This window comes from Vanessa atalanta, chromosome 11 (genome assembly GCF_905147765.1).
Source record: "Vanessa atalanta chromosome 11, ilVanAtal1.2, whole genome shotgun sequence".
Lineage (NCBI taxonomy): Eukaryota > Metazoa > Arthropoda > Insecta > Lepidoptera > Nymphalidae > Vanessa > Vanessa atalanta.
In genome coordinates this window covers 7,031,573-7,046,113 of record NC_061881.1, presented here as the reverse complement: position 1 = coordinate 7,046,113, position 14,541 = coordinate 7,031,573, and the positions used below count along the sequence as shown (strand labels likewise).

Genomic DNA, 14,541 nt, shown 5'->3' with positions numbered 1-14,541 from the left:
GGCGCCCCTCAAAACAGAATTTATGATTAAAAAGTCCAATAAGGGCTTGAATGAGACCAGCCTTGCCTATTAGCAGTTCAATGTATAGCGTCTATTGTGCGAACTGTGAATGACCTCTTCAGCATAATAATGGACGAAGGGATGCGCAGGAGCGCGTGCGGCAGAGGGGCGACCGGTTTGAAATTAGAACGTTTTTTATTTGAGCACAGCGCCTTTGTCGGCGCCCGCCCGGTGCGCATGCGCTAACTCGACAAATACGTCGAATGAAATAAGCCGTATTTTATTTCGTTTCCTTTTTGAATGGTCTTTTAAATTTTTTGTTCAACTTCGGGCGAAATATTTGGGGTTGCGTACCGGGTCAATAGTTTTTAAACGCTGCACATTATTTTTGTACGGCGGCAAGATTTGTTATAAGATGTTAATACAAATACATCGAGGCGTATTTAATTGCATACATTGAGGTAATTATTATGTTTTGTTAAGGCATACCTTTAAACTCAATTTTATATGGCTTATTTATTAAATAAAAAGAAAATAAATATTTATGTTTGCATAAAAACATTTAAAACTATAAATATTATTATATATATAATCGACCTATTTAAAACAATATACATTTATATGAAACAAATTTAAGATGCTTACAAATAAAATAATTTATTAAGAACTATTCATAATTCGAGTTAGATTCTAAATTAAATAAGAAAGATACTTCATTAATTAAAATCAAACAGTCATAAATATAAGTTTCATTTGGTATCAAGCAGGAGTGATAGTGATTTATAGCACGAAGCGCCACAATTAAGCGATCTCTTTAATGTATGACGTTGCATCACAGTTCATGGCACTCTTCGTTTATTTACAATGGGTCAAACAGTTGTAATATCCCATTAGATCAGCGCACGGCGCCTTTGGATCCCCCCATTTTGGAGAGAGTAAACAGATGAGGGAGGGAGGTAATAGTACGACACACGACTCGAAACCAAGCGGTCGCGTCACAGACTACATTGAACGTTCCCGCGCTATGCTTATGCGTGTTGATATCAAACTTTTTAGGCGCGCGTTCGAAATTTAAAAATGACTTTTTAAATAAATATAAAATATACTGGTGAATGAGAACTTTTTTAAAACATGTAATTGGAAGTGAAGTGGTGTAACTCGGTGGCAGTATGGTGGATGCCGGTGGTAATGATTGTGATAGCACCATAAATGGGAGGAACCAATTTGTGTTTTTAGTTTTTGTTCATTTATTACTCATTGGACTGAATGGAACTAATGGTAAATATAATTTAAATAAACTGCAGTCATTATAACATATATACATAAAATGAAAGAATTGTGTTTATAGAGATGTATAAATATTTTTTTTATTATTATTATAGTTAAGTGTTACTTTTTCGTACTTTTGAGGATTTTTTTTAGTAAATGTTATTTTTTGTGAACGCATAAATTGATTGTTCTATTTTTAAAATAATAATTCGTATATATGTACCTTGTATTGTAGGGCCGTTGTTCATTCAAAACTTTATAGTTTAACTTTACAACGCTTGTAAAAAAAACATTAGGCGTTAGATTTAATTAACGACGCCCTTACGTGTAACTGATTTATTACTCATATAATAAAAACATATTTAAATTCATTCCAAATGTTAGATGTATTAACATATTTACGATACAAAATTATAAATTAATGTATCGTTTCAAGGTAAGGGAAAGTTATTTCAATATTAGTCATATTATACAATTCTATTAATTCAAGTTTTTTTTATTTTATTTATAGATTTGATTATATTATCTATAAGAAAATGTATTCCGATTATATTAAATTATTTATTACTTCCCAGTGTAAGTACACATTCCAAGACATGACAGCACTATTCAGTCGATTGGTTGGATGCGTATTGACCATAGTTACCGTACGTTAAGGCTAATGATAATAAAATTATAAATTTGCCAGTAACATTATAGAATCAAGAGCCGAGATGGCCCAGTGGTTAGAACGCGTGCATCTTAACCGATGATGTCGGGTTCAAACCCAGGCAGGCACCACTGAAATTTCATGTGCTTAATTTGTGTTTATAATTCATCTCACACATCACAAATCCTTAGTTCTAAAGGTTGGTAGCGCTCTGGCTTGTTGTTAGTATGTTTTTATAAAGCCCCAATGTCTATAGTGACCACTTTCCATCAGTTAGCCTAATAGCCAGTCCGTCAAACCATTTAAAAAAAAAAATTAAACTCAGTCCTACTATATTGATAGTATGGCCGAGTTTAATATTTTTGTGTGCATTTTCTACTCCGAAATTAGGAATAAAAAAATACGTTTAATTCCTATATTGAGATATTATCCTAGTAGATTATTAAGACTTTCCATTACGGTACTTTTGCCTTTTCTACACAGTAAGAATTAAAAAAAAAACTCTGTTTAATAGTAAATAGTCTGTGATGCGTCAAACCCGTCAATCGTCGTCTTGTTGATAACGCTAACCTAATGGGTGGTGCACTTTATATCGTTATCACAGGCCTTCGTATTTCGTAACCATGCGTCTGTCAAAGTTATCTCATGCCAGTCAATACTATTTTATTTCAATAGCATAGCATTTCATATGATGAACGGCTTTCATATTATTTATATTCTATACATTTATTTGTAGGCTGTGTTTTTTTTTTTATTTTACTAAAATATAGATAGCGTGGTTCTGATATTAATTACTCGAGTAAAAGTAAAATCGAAATATGAATTAATCGATGTATAACATTGATTTCTCGGATAAATATATATCTAATTTTTAAATAATAATTACTACATATATAAAAAACTATATACCTATATAGCCACGATATAGTGATACAATACTGGTAAGTAATATACATAGTATAAAAAGTAAAATGGTCCTGTCCTGGACTATTTCGGTTCATAATATGTTACATTTTTAAATAATAAAGTACTTGTTAAAGTAAAAACGATACGTCATTATATTTTATTTTATCTCTGTTTATTTGGTTAACTATATGATAAGTACGTACAGACGTTTATGTCAAAGACTTATTTTTTCGATTAGTCTCTGTGTGTAGAATGATAACAATAGAATTTCAGCCATGGCAACCTAAAAAGATTAGCCAACTGCAGATTGCACAAGAAAGTTCAAATAGAAGTACACTCTATTCCGTCACGCCCATAGTCTGATCCGACCAAGGACTCCCAAAGTTTTTTTACGTGAATGTAACATCGCCTTTATCTTACTTTAGGCTATCAATCTGCTATTGGTAATATGCTGACATGAAAACATCGGAAAGTACGAATCAATCAAATCAAAAAGATACAAAGTAGTACAGAGCTTAAAATATAATATGATTTTTTTCAGATTAACCTTAGATTAGATTTAGTTACGTTGATTAAAACTCAAAAACCGTAGGTTCACGGCGAGGATAAAAGTGCATAAAGTCAACTAGACATGCATCAGACTTGTTGAGCGGAGTTATGAACATCAACATAGTTAAATTGAGTCATGTACCCGAAATAATGCTGACTGATGTATACCTTTAAATCTGCCATAAAGCATTATTGTGGACGTAGTTCCGTTATTTTATTAATTAATTGGATTTTAAACGACGAGAAGAGTATGGTAGAGTATTTACTCGGTGGTAGGGAAAGCCCTACCACCATTACAAAGGTAAAGCCCTACCACCGAGTCTATCTGGGTACTTATTAATTAAAATTTCTTACAGTGCCAGTAGATATTGGCGTCTATACCATTAGGGAGGCCATGTACCCATTCGTATACCTACATTATGAAAAAAGATTCACTTACTATATGATAGATGCTCACATTTGCCAATATGAACTGTGACAATAAGAAGTAAAAATTACCTCACAGACCGTTAATGCGCCGATGTGAGATCTATAGATGCTATGTCCAATGTCTCAATCATACTGGTTCACTCAGAATATGTCTTGGAACCCAGTGATATTTGTAGGAGCTTTGTTAAAAGCTATCCTACAGCGTATCTTAAAGACATAATAATATAACAACAAGGTTTCTGTAGTTAGCAGCACATTGACATATGACTTATTGACATTAGCAATAAGTTATATTACTTGAGCCTAAACTTACCTTATTATATTTACAACATGTAGTTGCCATTAACCATATTAATTAATGATGATAGTAAATAATTCATCATCATCATCAACAGCCCGTGTCAGCCTAAGCGGGCCTCTTCTATGGTACGTCACTGAGCTCAATCTTAAGCTCTCCACCATCAAACCCTGTCCGCAGTATTTCGATTATCACTACCCCACTTGGCTACTGAAAATTATTTACGACTAATTAATATCTCCTACGGACTTTCTAACGCCTTTCCTAATGACTAGGAAGTGACCATTGATGAAGAATAAGACTTCAAGAGTAAGAAAAAAATAAAAAGTTAATCACATTAAATACCTCAAGTAACTATACGTATTTATGTATCGTAGATAATTTACTTCTATCAGACGTTATTGTAATCTTATGTTTCCAATTTGATCAAATGCGAACTAGTTTCTTCGGTTATATCTTATCTATAATCGAGTAGATATATCTTTACTATATGACAAGTATGTTTCAATCACTTCGAATTGATCAACTTGGTGGAATAAGTTCCAAACCAATTAAATTGAAGACCTCTTTGCCCAGGTGTGGAAAATTTATATGCTCTTACTTTTTCCTTTACAATATATACATATAAAATAAGCAGTCGATAGAGCTACGAGTATCCGATCGTTCTTTAATATTTTTTATTCGTATAAGAAATTAGTATGAATAATCCTAAGGGAATTAAAATATGATTATTCTATGATATAAAAACATCTAGAATCTTAATCTTAAATATAAAAATGAATGCTTGCTTGCGTTCGTTTTCAATGCTTTCACGCATCGTTCATCTTATTGAGTTGAATCATTGTTCAGAACAGCTGGGCCATTGACGTACGCTTTAGGAATCGCGAGAGTTGTGTCCAAAAATACGTACAATGCCATGAATGCTAGACTGAATGTATATAAAAATATTAATTTCTAATTAAAATTATACATTTCCAACTTAAGCTTCAAGCTCATGCAATCAATTCCAATTAAGACTTTACATTAATTAATGATGAGTTATCATTCTGATAATAATCATGTCTCAAAACGTACACACTATTAGCGTCCTTATTAATTTGCTGTAAATATTAAAATTGCATGCTCAAATTTCGCCAACCTTTATACCGTTCAATTGTACATTGAGTAATTAAAAGTAGCTTGAAGCCAATTAACAAAATGTAGTTTTGTAAAAGTGTTACGTTAACGAAACAATGGACTCTTTGTTTTTTAATTTCGACCTTAATTAGACTTCGTGGGTAGTTATAGACGTACATTTTTATATTGTTTTCGCTTGTACATGTCGATAGTTAAAACTACCTTTTTATATTTTAAAAAGGTTTTATTATAGACGTTCATTTCACATCAAGGTTATGTTGCCTACATACAAAATTAGTTATATAATATTAAGGCATATTTTATCAAAGCTATAGATTTTTTATTTTAGTAGTTAAATAAATATATATTTTAGAGGTATTTTTAAGCAAAAACGTTCTAAAAAATATCGATGGACATAGACTTTACCTTTAGAATCGTACTCTTAAGTTCGAACAATAATATTTAAACGAATACCAATAAAAAATATGTAAAACGTTTTCGTGCGACATAATAAACAGACGTCATTGTTTACCCCGTCCAAAGCGTCTACATTACTTTGTGTACGAAAAGACAGCGGCGTCAAGATAATGCGTACATTGTACGCTTATCACGACAGTGACAAGTATTAATAAAGGACAACTACCGCGCTTGACCGCAAGGGATGTAAAAAATAAATAAAGCTCTTTACAAAAGTACGACTTTTCCGATAGATACACGACGCATTTTGTCTTGGTAGTTTTATTATTATCTAAGTAATGCAAAAAATATACCTGTTGTTATATCTGTTCATATCTGTTCTTCCAAGCTTATATAATATATAGTAGTCCACACTACTATCCTTTGTTTATTTACGTAAAAAAAGGAATCAGGAGTTTAATTTGTTTGCAACATTATCTTAAGATGATCTTTTGTTATTTTGTCGTAAGAGTATAAGACGCCTTAATAAGAAATTATTACAATATGCCGCGTGTCAGTTTATCTGAGTATCGATCTGAATGCAGCGGGTCAGACAATGCGGAGGCAAAGATCATTGAGACATTAATAGATATCTTTTTTTAGTTTTGTATCTACTCGTAAAATCTGAGCTCTTAAAAGCATAATAAAAATAAGATATATTGACTATATCAAATTGTATTATACAGAAAAATATTAATGCTCGATAAAATTAAACGAATGATGGTCGTTCTTGACACGCTTTGTGTATACATTTATGTTTTATTTTTAATTTTATTTTCTTTGTATATAAAGATAAATATTGAGGAATACAAAGTTTTTATACCGTTTTCTGTTAAGCTTTTGCCTTATATCTTTTAAATTTTTTACTATGATGATGTTGAGAAGGAGAATGTCCATGTAGTGATCCAATCGATCTGCGTTTAAAGTAGATATTTATCCTATCCATCATACCGCACACAATCCAAAACGCTTTGTGTTTGAGCTTTTTCCTCAACATTTTTACCAATATACCAGCTTAAAATATGTTAACTCCCTAAAAACACTTTTTAACGAATTTATTATGTTTTCATAATAATACGCAAAATTTCTATACTTTTAATAAATCACTAAGACTGTATCACAATATGTACAATTTGATGTCCTTACATTTCGAAAAAAAAAAAACTTCAAATATGTTTAATATGAATCGTATATCTTAGAAGTATTAAGCGTACAAGCGATCAAGTGCACACAAAACTCGGTCAAAATAAAATATCGTAAAAATAATATACATACTAAATAAAAAATATAATTTTGGTTATATATTAAGCTGGACGGCAAAAGATTCTGATGTTTGTATGTTCCGGGAGGCGAGATGGTCTCATGCTTTGTGGGATAGGATATCATATTGACGAAATTTGCATGTTTCGGATAAATATGTGCCATACCTTGAAATGAATAGACCCCTTAAGCAAATAGTGATATATTAACAGACTGTTGACTTATGAATATCAATTTCATGTGCTTAATTTGTGTTTATAATTCATCTCGTGCTCGGCGGTGAAGGAAAACATCGTGAGGAAACCTGCATGCTTAGTCTAAGTTCAACGAAATTCTGCCACATGTGTATTCCACCAACACGCATTGGAGCAGCGTGGCGGAATATGCTCCAAACCTTCTCTCCAAAGGGAGAGGAGGCCTTAGCCCAGCAGTGGGAAATTTGCAGGCTGTTAATGTAATGTTAGTATGACTTATGAATTTACATTCCCTAGCGCAAAATCGAGCTCCGAGAATTAAGGAACATCCTTCGAATACTGTCTCTGGTCGCAGCGAGCCCGCAACTTTAAGATGTGTAGTAGAAGGACGACCGAAGCCATTAGTGCAGTGGTTCAAGGATGGATCTCCTTTGCCCCCGGCTGAAGATGGGCACAGGGTCTTATTGGAAGATGGTCTGCTGTTTTTAAGGTTAGTTAATTATTTTCCAAATAAATGGTACCAATAAAACATTTTTAGATGGTTGTTCTCTTAATATAAATAAAAAAATAGGTTTAATTAAAACAAGCTAACAAAAATCTTCTTGGATTATATTAGACACGTCTAATATTTTTTTATGTCAACATAGGGTAAACCGAGGGAAGAAAGAGAGTGATGAGGGGATTTATTGGTGTGTGGCTCGCAATATAGCCGGGGAGGCTGTAAGTCAAAACGCTTCATTAAATGTTGCTGGTAAGAGAAAACTTTTAGTTTTATGATAATGTTCTAACAATAAAATCAATGACTACATTGACTTATTCTAAGAATGCCTATTCCCTAATATGCAGTCTTAGAATAAATCAATGTACTGTAATGTACAGGTATAGCACAGTGGTTAGAACGCTTGAATCTTACTCGAAGGTAGCTGTTCAAAGGAGCAAACTTTTGATTTTTAGAAGCCATCTTGTGTTCACTGTGAAAGAAACACAATTTCAGAAATTACATGGTTAATATTACCTCCTCGCTTATTTGCAGGCTGTTAGTTTTGCGAATAAGTTTCATTACTAGTAATGTACTTAGTTAAAAATACAAGTATTTGATGAAAAATATTTCAAAACTAAGTGATTTTCTTTTGTTTTACCTTTGTTACTAACCTGTGACATTTCCGTTTTTGAAAGTTCAGCCTTAAAGGTTACGATACTATTTTAGTTTTGCGAGATGACTTTAGAGTCGAGCCAAGAGATGTTCAAGTGGCAGCGGGAGAGCCTGCTTTGCTAGAGTGTGTACCGCCTCGAGGCGTCCCCGAGCCATCAGTGCATTGGTCGAAAGATGGACAAAATTATGACGTTGAAGTTAACGGAAGGTAATAGGAATAATTTTGATTACAATTGGATATTTACGAATAAGACATACATTATATTAAAAATTAAAATTACACTAATTACTAAAAATAACGGTTAGTTCTTTTTTTAATCTCGAATTATTTTTATAACCTAGATTATTATCTAATTAAATATGCTACTAATATTTTAGAGTCACAGTTACGGAAACCGGTAGTTTGAAAATACTCGAAACCCTACCAAATGATAGTGGACTATTTCGATGCATCGCTTCTAATATTGCTGGGGAGAGGCAATCGAGAGCGGCCGCGTTAATTGTTTTGAGGAGACCGCACTTTGTGATAAAACCCAATAACATTACAGCCTTAGTTGGTCAAAACGTAGAATTCAATTGTCAGGTAATTTGTCAAAATAATACTTCCAAAAAAAATTTACTTTAAAATATCGCATTATATAAAATTAATTAAAGAAAGCCCCGATTAAACGTTGTAATTTATTTATAGAGCTATGATACAAGTGTAAAAATAACATGGGTGAAAGAAGATGGTGTGTTGCCTTCACACGCAACAATAATCCGGGGACTATTACGGTTGGAACAGGTGTCCGCATCCGATGCGGGTATCTATTCCTGCCGAGCCGATAGCCATGCTGGCACAAGTATAACCAGCGCATCTCTGACTGTATATTGTGAGTTTCATTTTATTATTCGGTTCGATTTTATTGCCTGTTTATTATTGATATCTATCTAGAGCTATTTTAATACGGCCATCTGTTGCAGCTTTACCGCACTTCACGCAGATACCGTCCAATTTGACCGCATGGGAGGGCGATGTGGTGTCAATTCCCTGTGAAGCAAAAGGTCTACCAACACCCACTACTTTCTGGATTTTAGAAAGTACCGAAGATTCTCTTCTATTTCCCGAATGCACTAGAAGCAATTCAAGCTTATTGTATCTGGATGGAGCGAAAGTGGAACACGGCGGAAGGGTTATCTGTATAGCCGTAAATGCGGCTGGCAGCGTTATGCAAGAAGCTTATCTAAATGTGTTAAAGAAAACCAATAATCCATTGAAAGTACATTCCAGTGACGAAAACTTTGGTAATAATTACGATCACGAGGTTCGTATGACAGAATACGAGTTTCTTCAAGCGAGGAAGTATTTGCAACAAAATGTTTTAGTCCTAAGAAGGGTGGAAACTTTGTCATCAACTTCGCTGAAAGTTGTATGGGACGTGAGTACTAGTTGTGTTAATGTTGCAAATTAAACATTTGATATTAGTTTATCAATATAGATTTCACTAAATTTTATAAATTCATTTTAGGTATTGACAGATTATAACGAATATTTGGAAGGTGTTAAAATCTGGTACAATGGAACATCTATGAATTGGCGTAATAGCTCTGAGGAAATAACAGTTTTTAATGCGTCACAAGTGGAATCTTGCTCCAATGGTTCCCTCACAATTGTTGATAACAGTGGGTCATCGAGCTATGTTTTATCTGGGTTGTTAGCATACATGCAGTACGATATATTCCTTATGCCGTTTTATAAAATGCTACTGGGAAAGCCCTCTAATTCTATGATGGGTTATACTGATGAAGATGGTAAGTTCTTTTATACTTTTTTCAATTATGTCTTAGAACAATGGTCATTTCAAGTAAATTATTATTGTAGTGCCCTCTGCTCCACCCCAAAGCGTGACAGCGGGTGTAATTAACGCAACCTCTGCATGGATACGATGGGAACCGCCACCTGCGAATACATGGAACGGGGAACTTACGGGATACCTGGTAAGTTTAGTTTATAAATTCTTTTTTTTTTTACTATTTTTGTGACTAAGCACCAGTTTTCATTTGTGTGTTCCTTGTGTATTCTTTAGCTGGTCTGCTTACAATGTACAATATAAAATCAGTATTTATATATCATAATGTAATTCACATTGGTTTATCCGTTAAAAATACTAAGTCTAAATTAAAACTATTAAGTTTTTTTTTGGTAATATATGAATGTTGTTATAATAAGTATATTTTGATATATTGTTTATTGTTAGAAGTTGTGACTTAAGGAACACATAAAATATTGAGTGACATACTTCGTAGGGTAGTTACGCAGAGCCCATGTCATATAAATTGTTTATAATATACGTTCTCAAACTAAGCATGCGTGTGGTCTTCACAATCAATTAGGTCAAACAGAGAAATGGAAAGGGCATGCGATATAATATTGGCAATCAAATCAAAAATACTTTTCCTTTGACTTTTCCAGACCCTTATGATTAAGTTAAGACTAATGTATTTTATATAACTATTAAAGTTGTTAATGAATAGAATCAATCGTCAGCAATACAAATGGTGTTTATCGATCAGATCGAAATACGGGTGGGTGGTGGTAGCAACGGTCGCGTTGTGGGACAGATGTCTCTGGGCGCACGTACCCGTGCGGCAGCAGCTAGCTCTCTGCGCGCGGGCGGCCGCTACAGCGCGCGTGCTGCCGCCGTCACTCGCAGAGGTCACGGCCCTTTCAGCGCGCCGGCACAAATACATATGATACCGACGCACTCGCAGAGACATTATGTACAGTAAGTATTTAATTGGGATACTACAATTACATTATTTTATTTACCGACAATTTCACTTAAGTTATTCAGATACTTCCATTATGTTTTTGGTTCCTTAGTGTATGTAGTAAGTCTTATTAAATTAAATTGTTTAATACTATAATGATAGATGTCAAGACTTTCTAATATGCATAGATTTCTATCCACGATTTACATGAGTGGTCATGAGGCTGATATTAAATCATTGGTACTGGTATCAAATGACGTCCATAAAATGAAAACGTTCCTGGTGGTCTTACCACAATTTCCTCTGACACTATGAATAAAGAACCACACAGGGCATATTAAATTATCTATAAAGGTTTAAATTAATCACATATCCTGTATTTTAATGAAAATGTAACTTTCTAGGACCGAGCCGCCAAATGATGGGACTATTCCGCACTTATTGCAAGAAACGTGGTTACTAGCGTTGGCCCTAACTTTGTTCTCTGTTATTGTGATTGGTATAGTTAGTATTTATTACATAAAGCGTCGCAATAGCGTACAACGAAAAAAGTCAACTGGTAAGTCATATCTATCATTTATCAATTTGTTAACCTCTCTGAGATGAGTGTAATTGAAGTGTTGATCTCGATTGTAGGTCAATCTATTGTAACGGCACAGCAGTGTCTATTGAATAAAGACACTATTTGGCTTCGAGATCGCCCCGTATTTGCCCCTCCTGATTCCACGTTAGATGTTAGCGGCTGCCATCAAAGTCTTTTGCAAGGTATTTTTCGCTTTATTTTAACATACTGTATTATTAACGTTATTGGACTATTTTAAAAAGGTAATATTTTTTAGGCGGCCAGTCACCAAACATTTTAAATATCGAGCCGGAATACTGTCTGCCACAGAATTCAATCCAAGGATTGGATGCTTCGAGTGTAGACAGAATAAAAAGGGGGCCACCGGAACCTTACGCCTCCAGTGCTATTTACACTGAACTCAATTTCAAGGTACTTCAAGATAAGCATTATGAGAATTTCTTTGTTGATCTTAGATAAGCAGACATATTTGATTTGCGCATAACACTATCATATTTCAAACATGGATATAAAGTGTTTTAGGCATTAAATAATTTTTCTCACAGGACAATCCCGACATCGGAGATGCCCGAAGTTGTCCCGAAAGACGATCACACAATAATAGCATTGTAAGATCGTGCAATGGTAGCATTCAATATTCCAATGGCGAATGTTCCACTTGTTGCCATAGCACTTCTAGTAGATCTACAAAGGATTACAGGGAATTGAGACATGAGAACATTCATAATGATAATAACGCGGTTGAAGATGATTGTGCGTCTTGTCACACAAACAGATCCGGGTCGAGGAGTAGGCAAGACAAAAGTAAAGTTTGTCCGACGAGTGATTTAGAATATGACTATCCTCAATGGCATTGGTTGGGAAGAGAGAATAGTTTCAAAATTCCCATTCAGACAGGCCGACATTCGAACGTGGCACGGTCCGAGCAGGGCTGTCAAATAAATCTAAATGATATACTGCCCCCACCACCGTATGAGGTGAGCAATACAATTACAAACTTGTATTAATTACATTTACATTTAAAGAAAATAAAACTATTTTAAATTTAGAATAAAATAGTTTGACTAACATGCCACTTAATGGTTTGATTAATATTAAATTGTTTTTACAGAGTCCCGAAAACAAGAGTCAGATGAAATAATTAAATAAATTTAAATCAATTAGTAGCGATTTAAAAGAAACGGAAAGCAATAATCAATATCATCATTTCCATAGGTCTTAGATCCAGTGAGTTTAAAAATTTTAGATGAACGTGTCTATTTATAACTAGTATGTTAGTGTTAAAAAGATCTTGTAATTATCGAATGTCTTATGAAGCTAAAGGGTATTTAGCAATTCTGACGTATTAAAATCAAAACAAACGATACGTAATTTCTACATGAGATTTACGAGTGGATTTAAATCAGTTAGACCTGTATTGTCAATGTTATTAGAAGTTATATGTGTAGTGTGTATTTCAATTTATAGAATACAAAATATATTAAGATTGACCCCGTTTTAAGCAAATTAAATTTGATACTCCTCAATATTATAAAATACATTTTTGATACACATTCGTTAAATGTTTATGATATTTAATGAAATCTGAGGTACCGTTTGGTAAACTATTTGGTTATTGAACATGTATGATAGAAATTTGTAGTGTTTTAAATTATAACGATTGAATAAAATTAATCAGAATATTACTCGAATTGATAGTACTTGTAATACGTAACTACCAAAATAGTAATAACTGTATATCGTAATTTATTCCTAATTCTAGTCACATTATTTAGACTAGCTTCACATTTTGGTATTATCGGATAGATAACTCTTAATATATTTAATCAAGTTCATATGCTGTTCGAAGACAAGATTCGTTTTATCACATGGGTATTTTAAAATCCTAACATACACTGCCATTTAGATTTAGTGCTTTAGTTGTATAATCTTTGACTGTGATATTTATATTAAATTCGTGTATTAGAAATTATTGTATAATTGTATTGTATTGTATAAAGTGTATCGAGCTCCACTATTTCAAAATTTTAACTGTGTATAAACTGACTTCTTTCTGATCCCTTTTAATCAATCGATTTGTTTTTTGCAATCCAAATATTTTCAGAGCCAGTTGTGTTATTTAAAATATCGAAATATAGGAATTTTATATGACAATGTATTTTATTTACCTTTTATGTGTATATTTAGTAGAGTTTTATTATCTTCTGATCTTTAAGAAAAAAATTCTTCATTCCAACATTTAAAGGTGACAAACGTTTACACAGATATGATATATACCTTTGAATCGATTTAATCAATTTATCATTAAAACTGCTACGTTTTTTTTTTGCATAAATATTCTTGACTATAAAAAAAAAATATATGTATAGAACTAATTCTATATTATTACTCTTATTTTGTGCATATAAAAATATATGTATGAACACCAGTTACATAGCCTAGTGATTCGTAATCCACCCTGAAAACTCCCACAATCAATAAAAACTCAGATCAATAGGAACCCACAGACACAATATAAAACTTTAAGAGTTTCGACCAAAAGTCAAAGGTCAAATTTGAACGGTTAACGAGTTTCTTACAAATTTTGAGCAAATATTGTTTATTCGAAATATTTCTTATTAAAAAGTAGTCTAGTTGTCTAGTCAAAATAATAACTCGAACTATGAAGTTTGTGATTTTATTCAAGTAAGCAAAACGAAATATCTATTTAAATTAAGCTTTTACTTTCATTTGTATTGAAAACAAACAAAATGAGTATAAAAGTCGAACAAAGACAGAAATGAATTAAATCTTAAGATTTATTGCCAAACGCTCTCGACTTGAAATCTCTCGTATTGTGGTTGCTGGAAATTGCATTTTCCTCATTGCATTCGACACGAACATTAATAAAAGTTGTCAACTAAGATTTGAAACGTTCAAAAACAAACT

General features: G+C 33.0%; 1 protein-coding gene across 1 annotated transcript; it reads left to right on the top strand.

Moving 5' to 3' along the window:
- Positions 1–983: 983 nt before the first annotated feature.
- LOC125067218 (protein sax-3-like) lies at positions 984–13,702 on the top strand. Its single transcript, XM_047675680.1, has 15 exons — positions 984–1,278; positions 7,424–7,616; positions 7,774–7,877; positions 8,334–8,487; positions 8,658–8,862; positions 8,968–9,151; positions 9,243–9,697; positions 9,788–10,070; positions 10,141–10,256; positions 10,833–11,044; positions 11,435–11,589; positions 11,667–11,795; positions 11,870–12,024; positions 12,159–12,590; positions 12,725–13,702. The coding sequence occupies exons 1-15, from the start codon at positions 1,170–1,172 to the stop codon at positions 12,752–12,754; spliced, it is 2,916 nt and encodes a 971-aa protein (XP_047531636.1). The 5' UTR covers positions 984–1,169; the 3' UTR covers positions 12,755–13,702.
- The last annotated feature ends 839 nt before the right edge of the window (positions 13,703–14,541 follow it).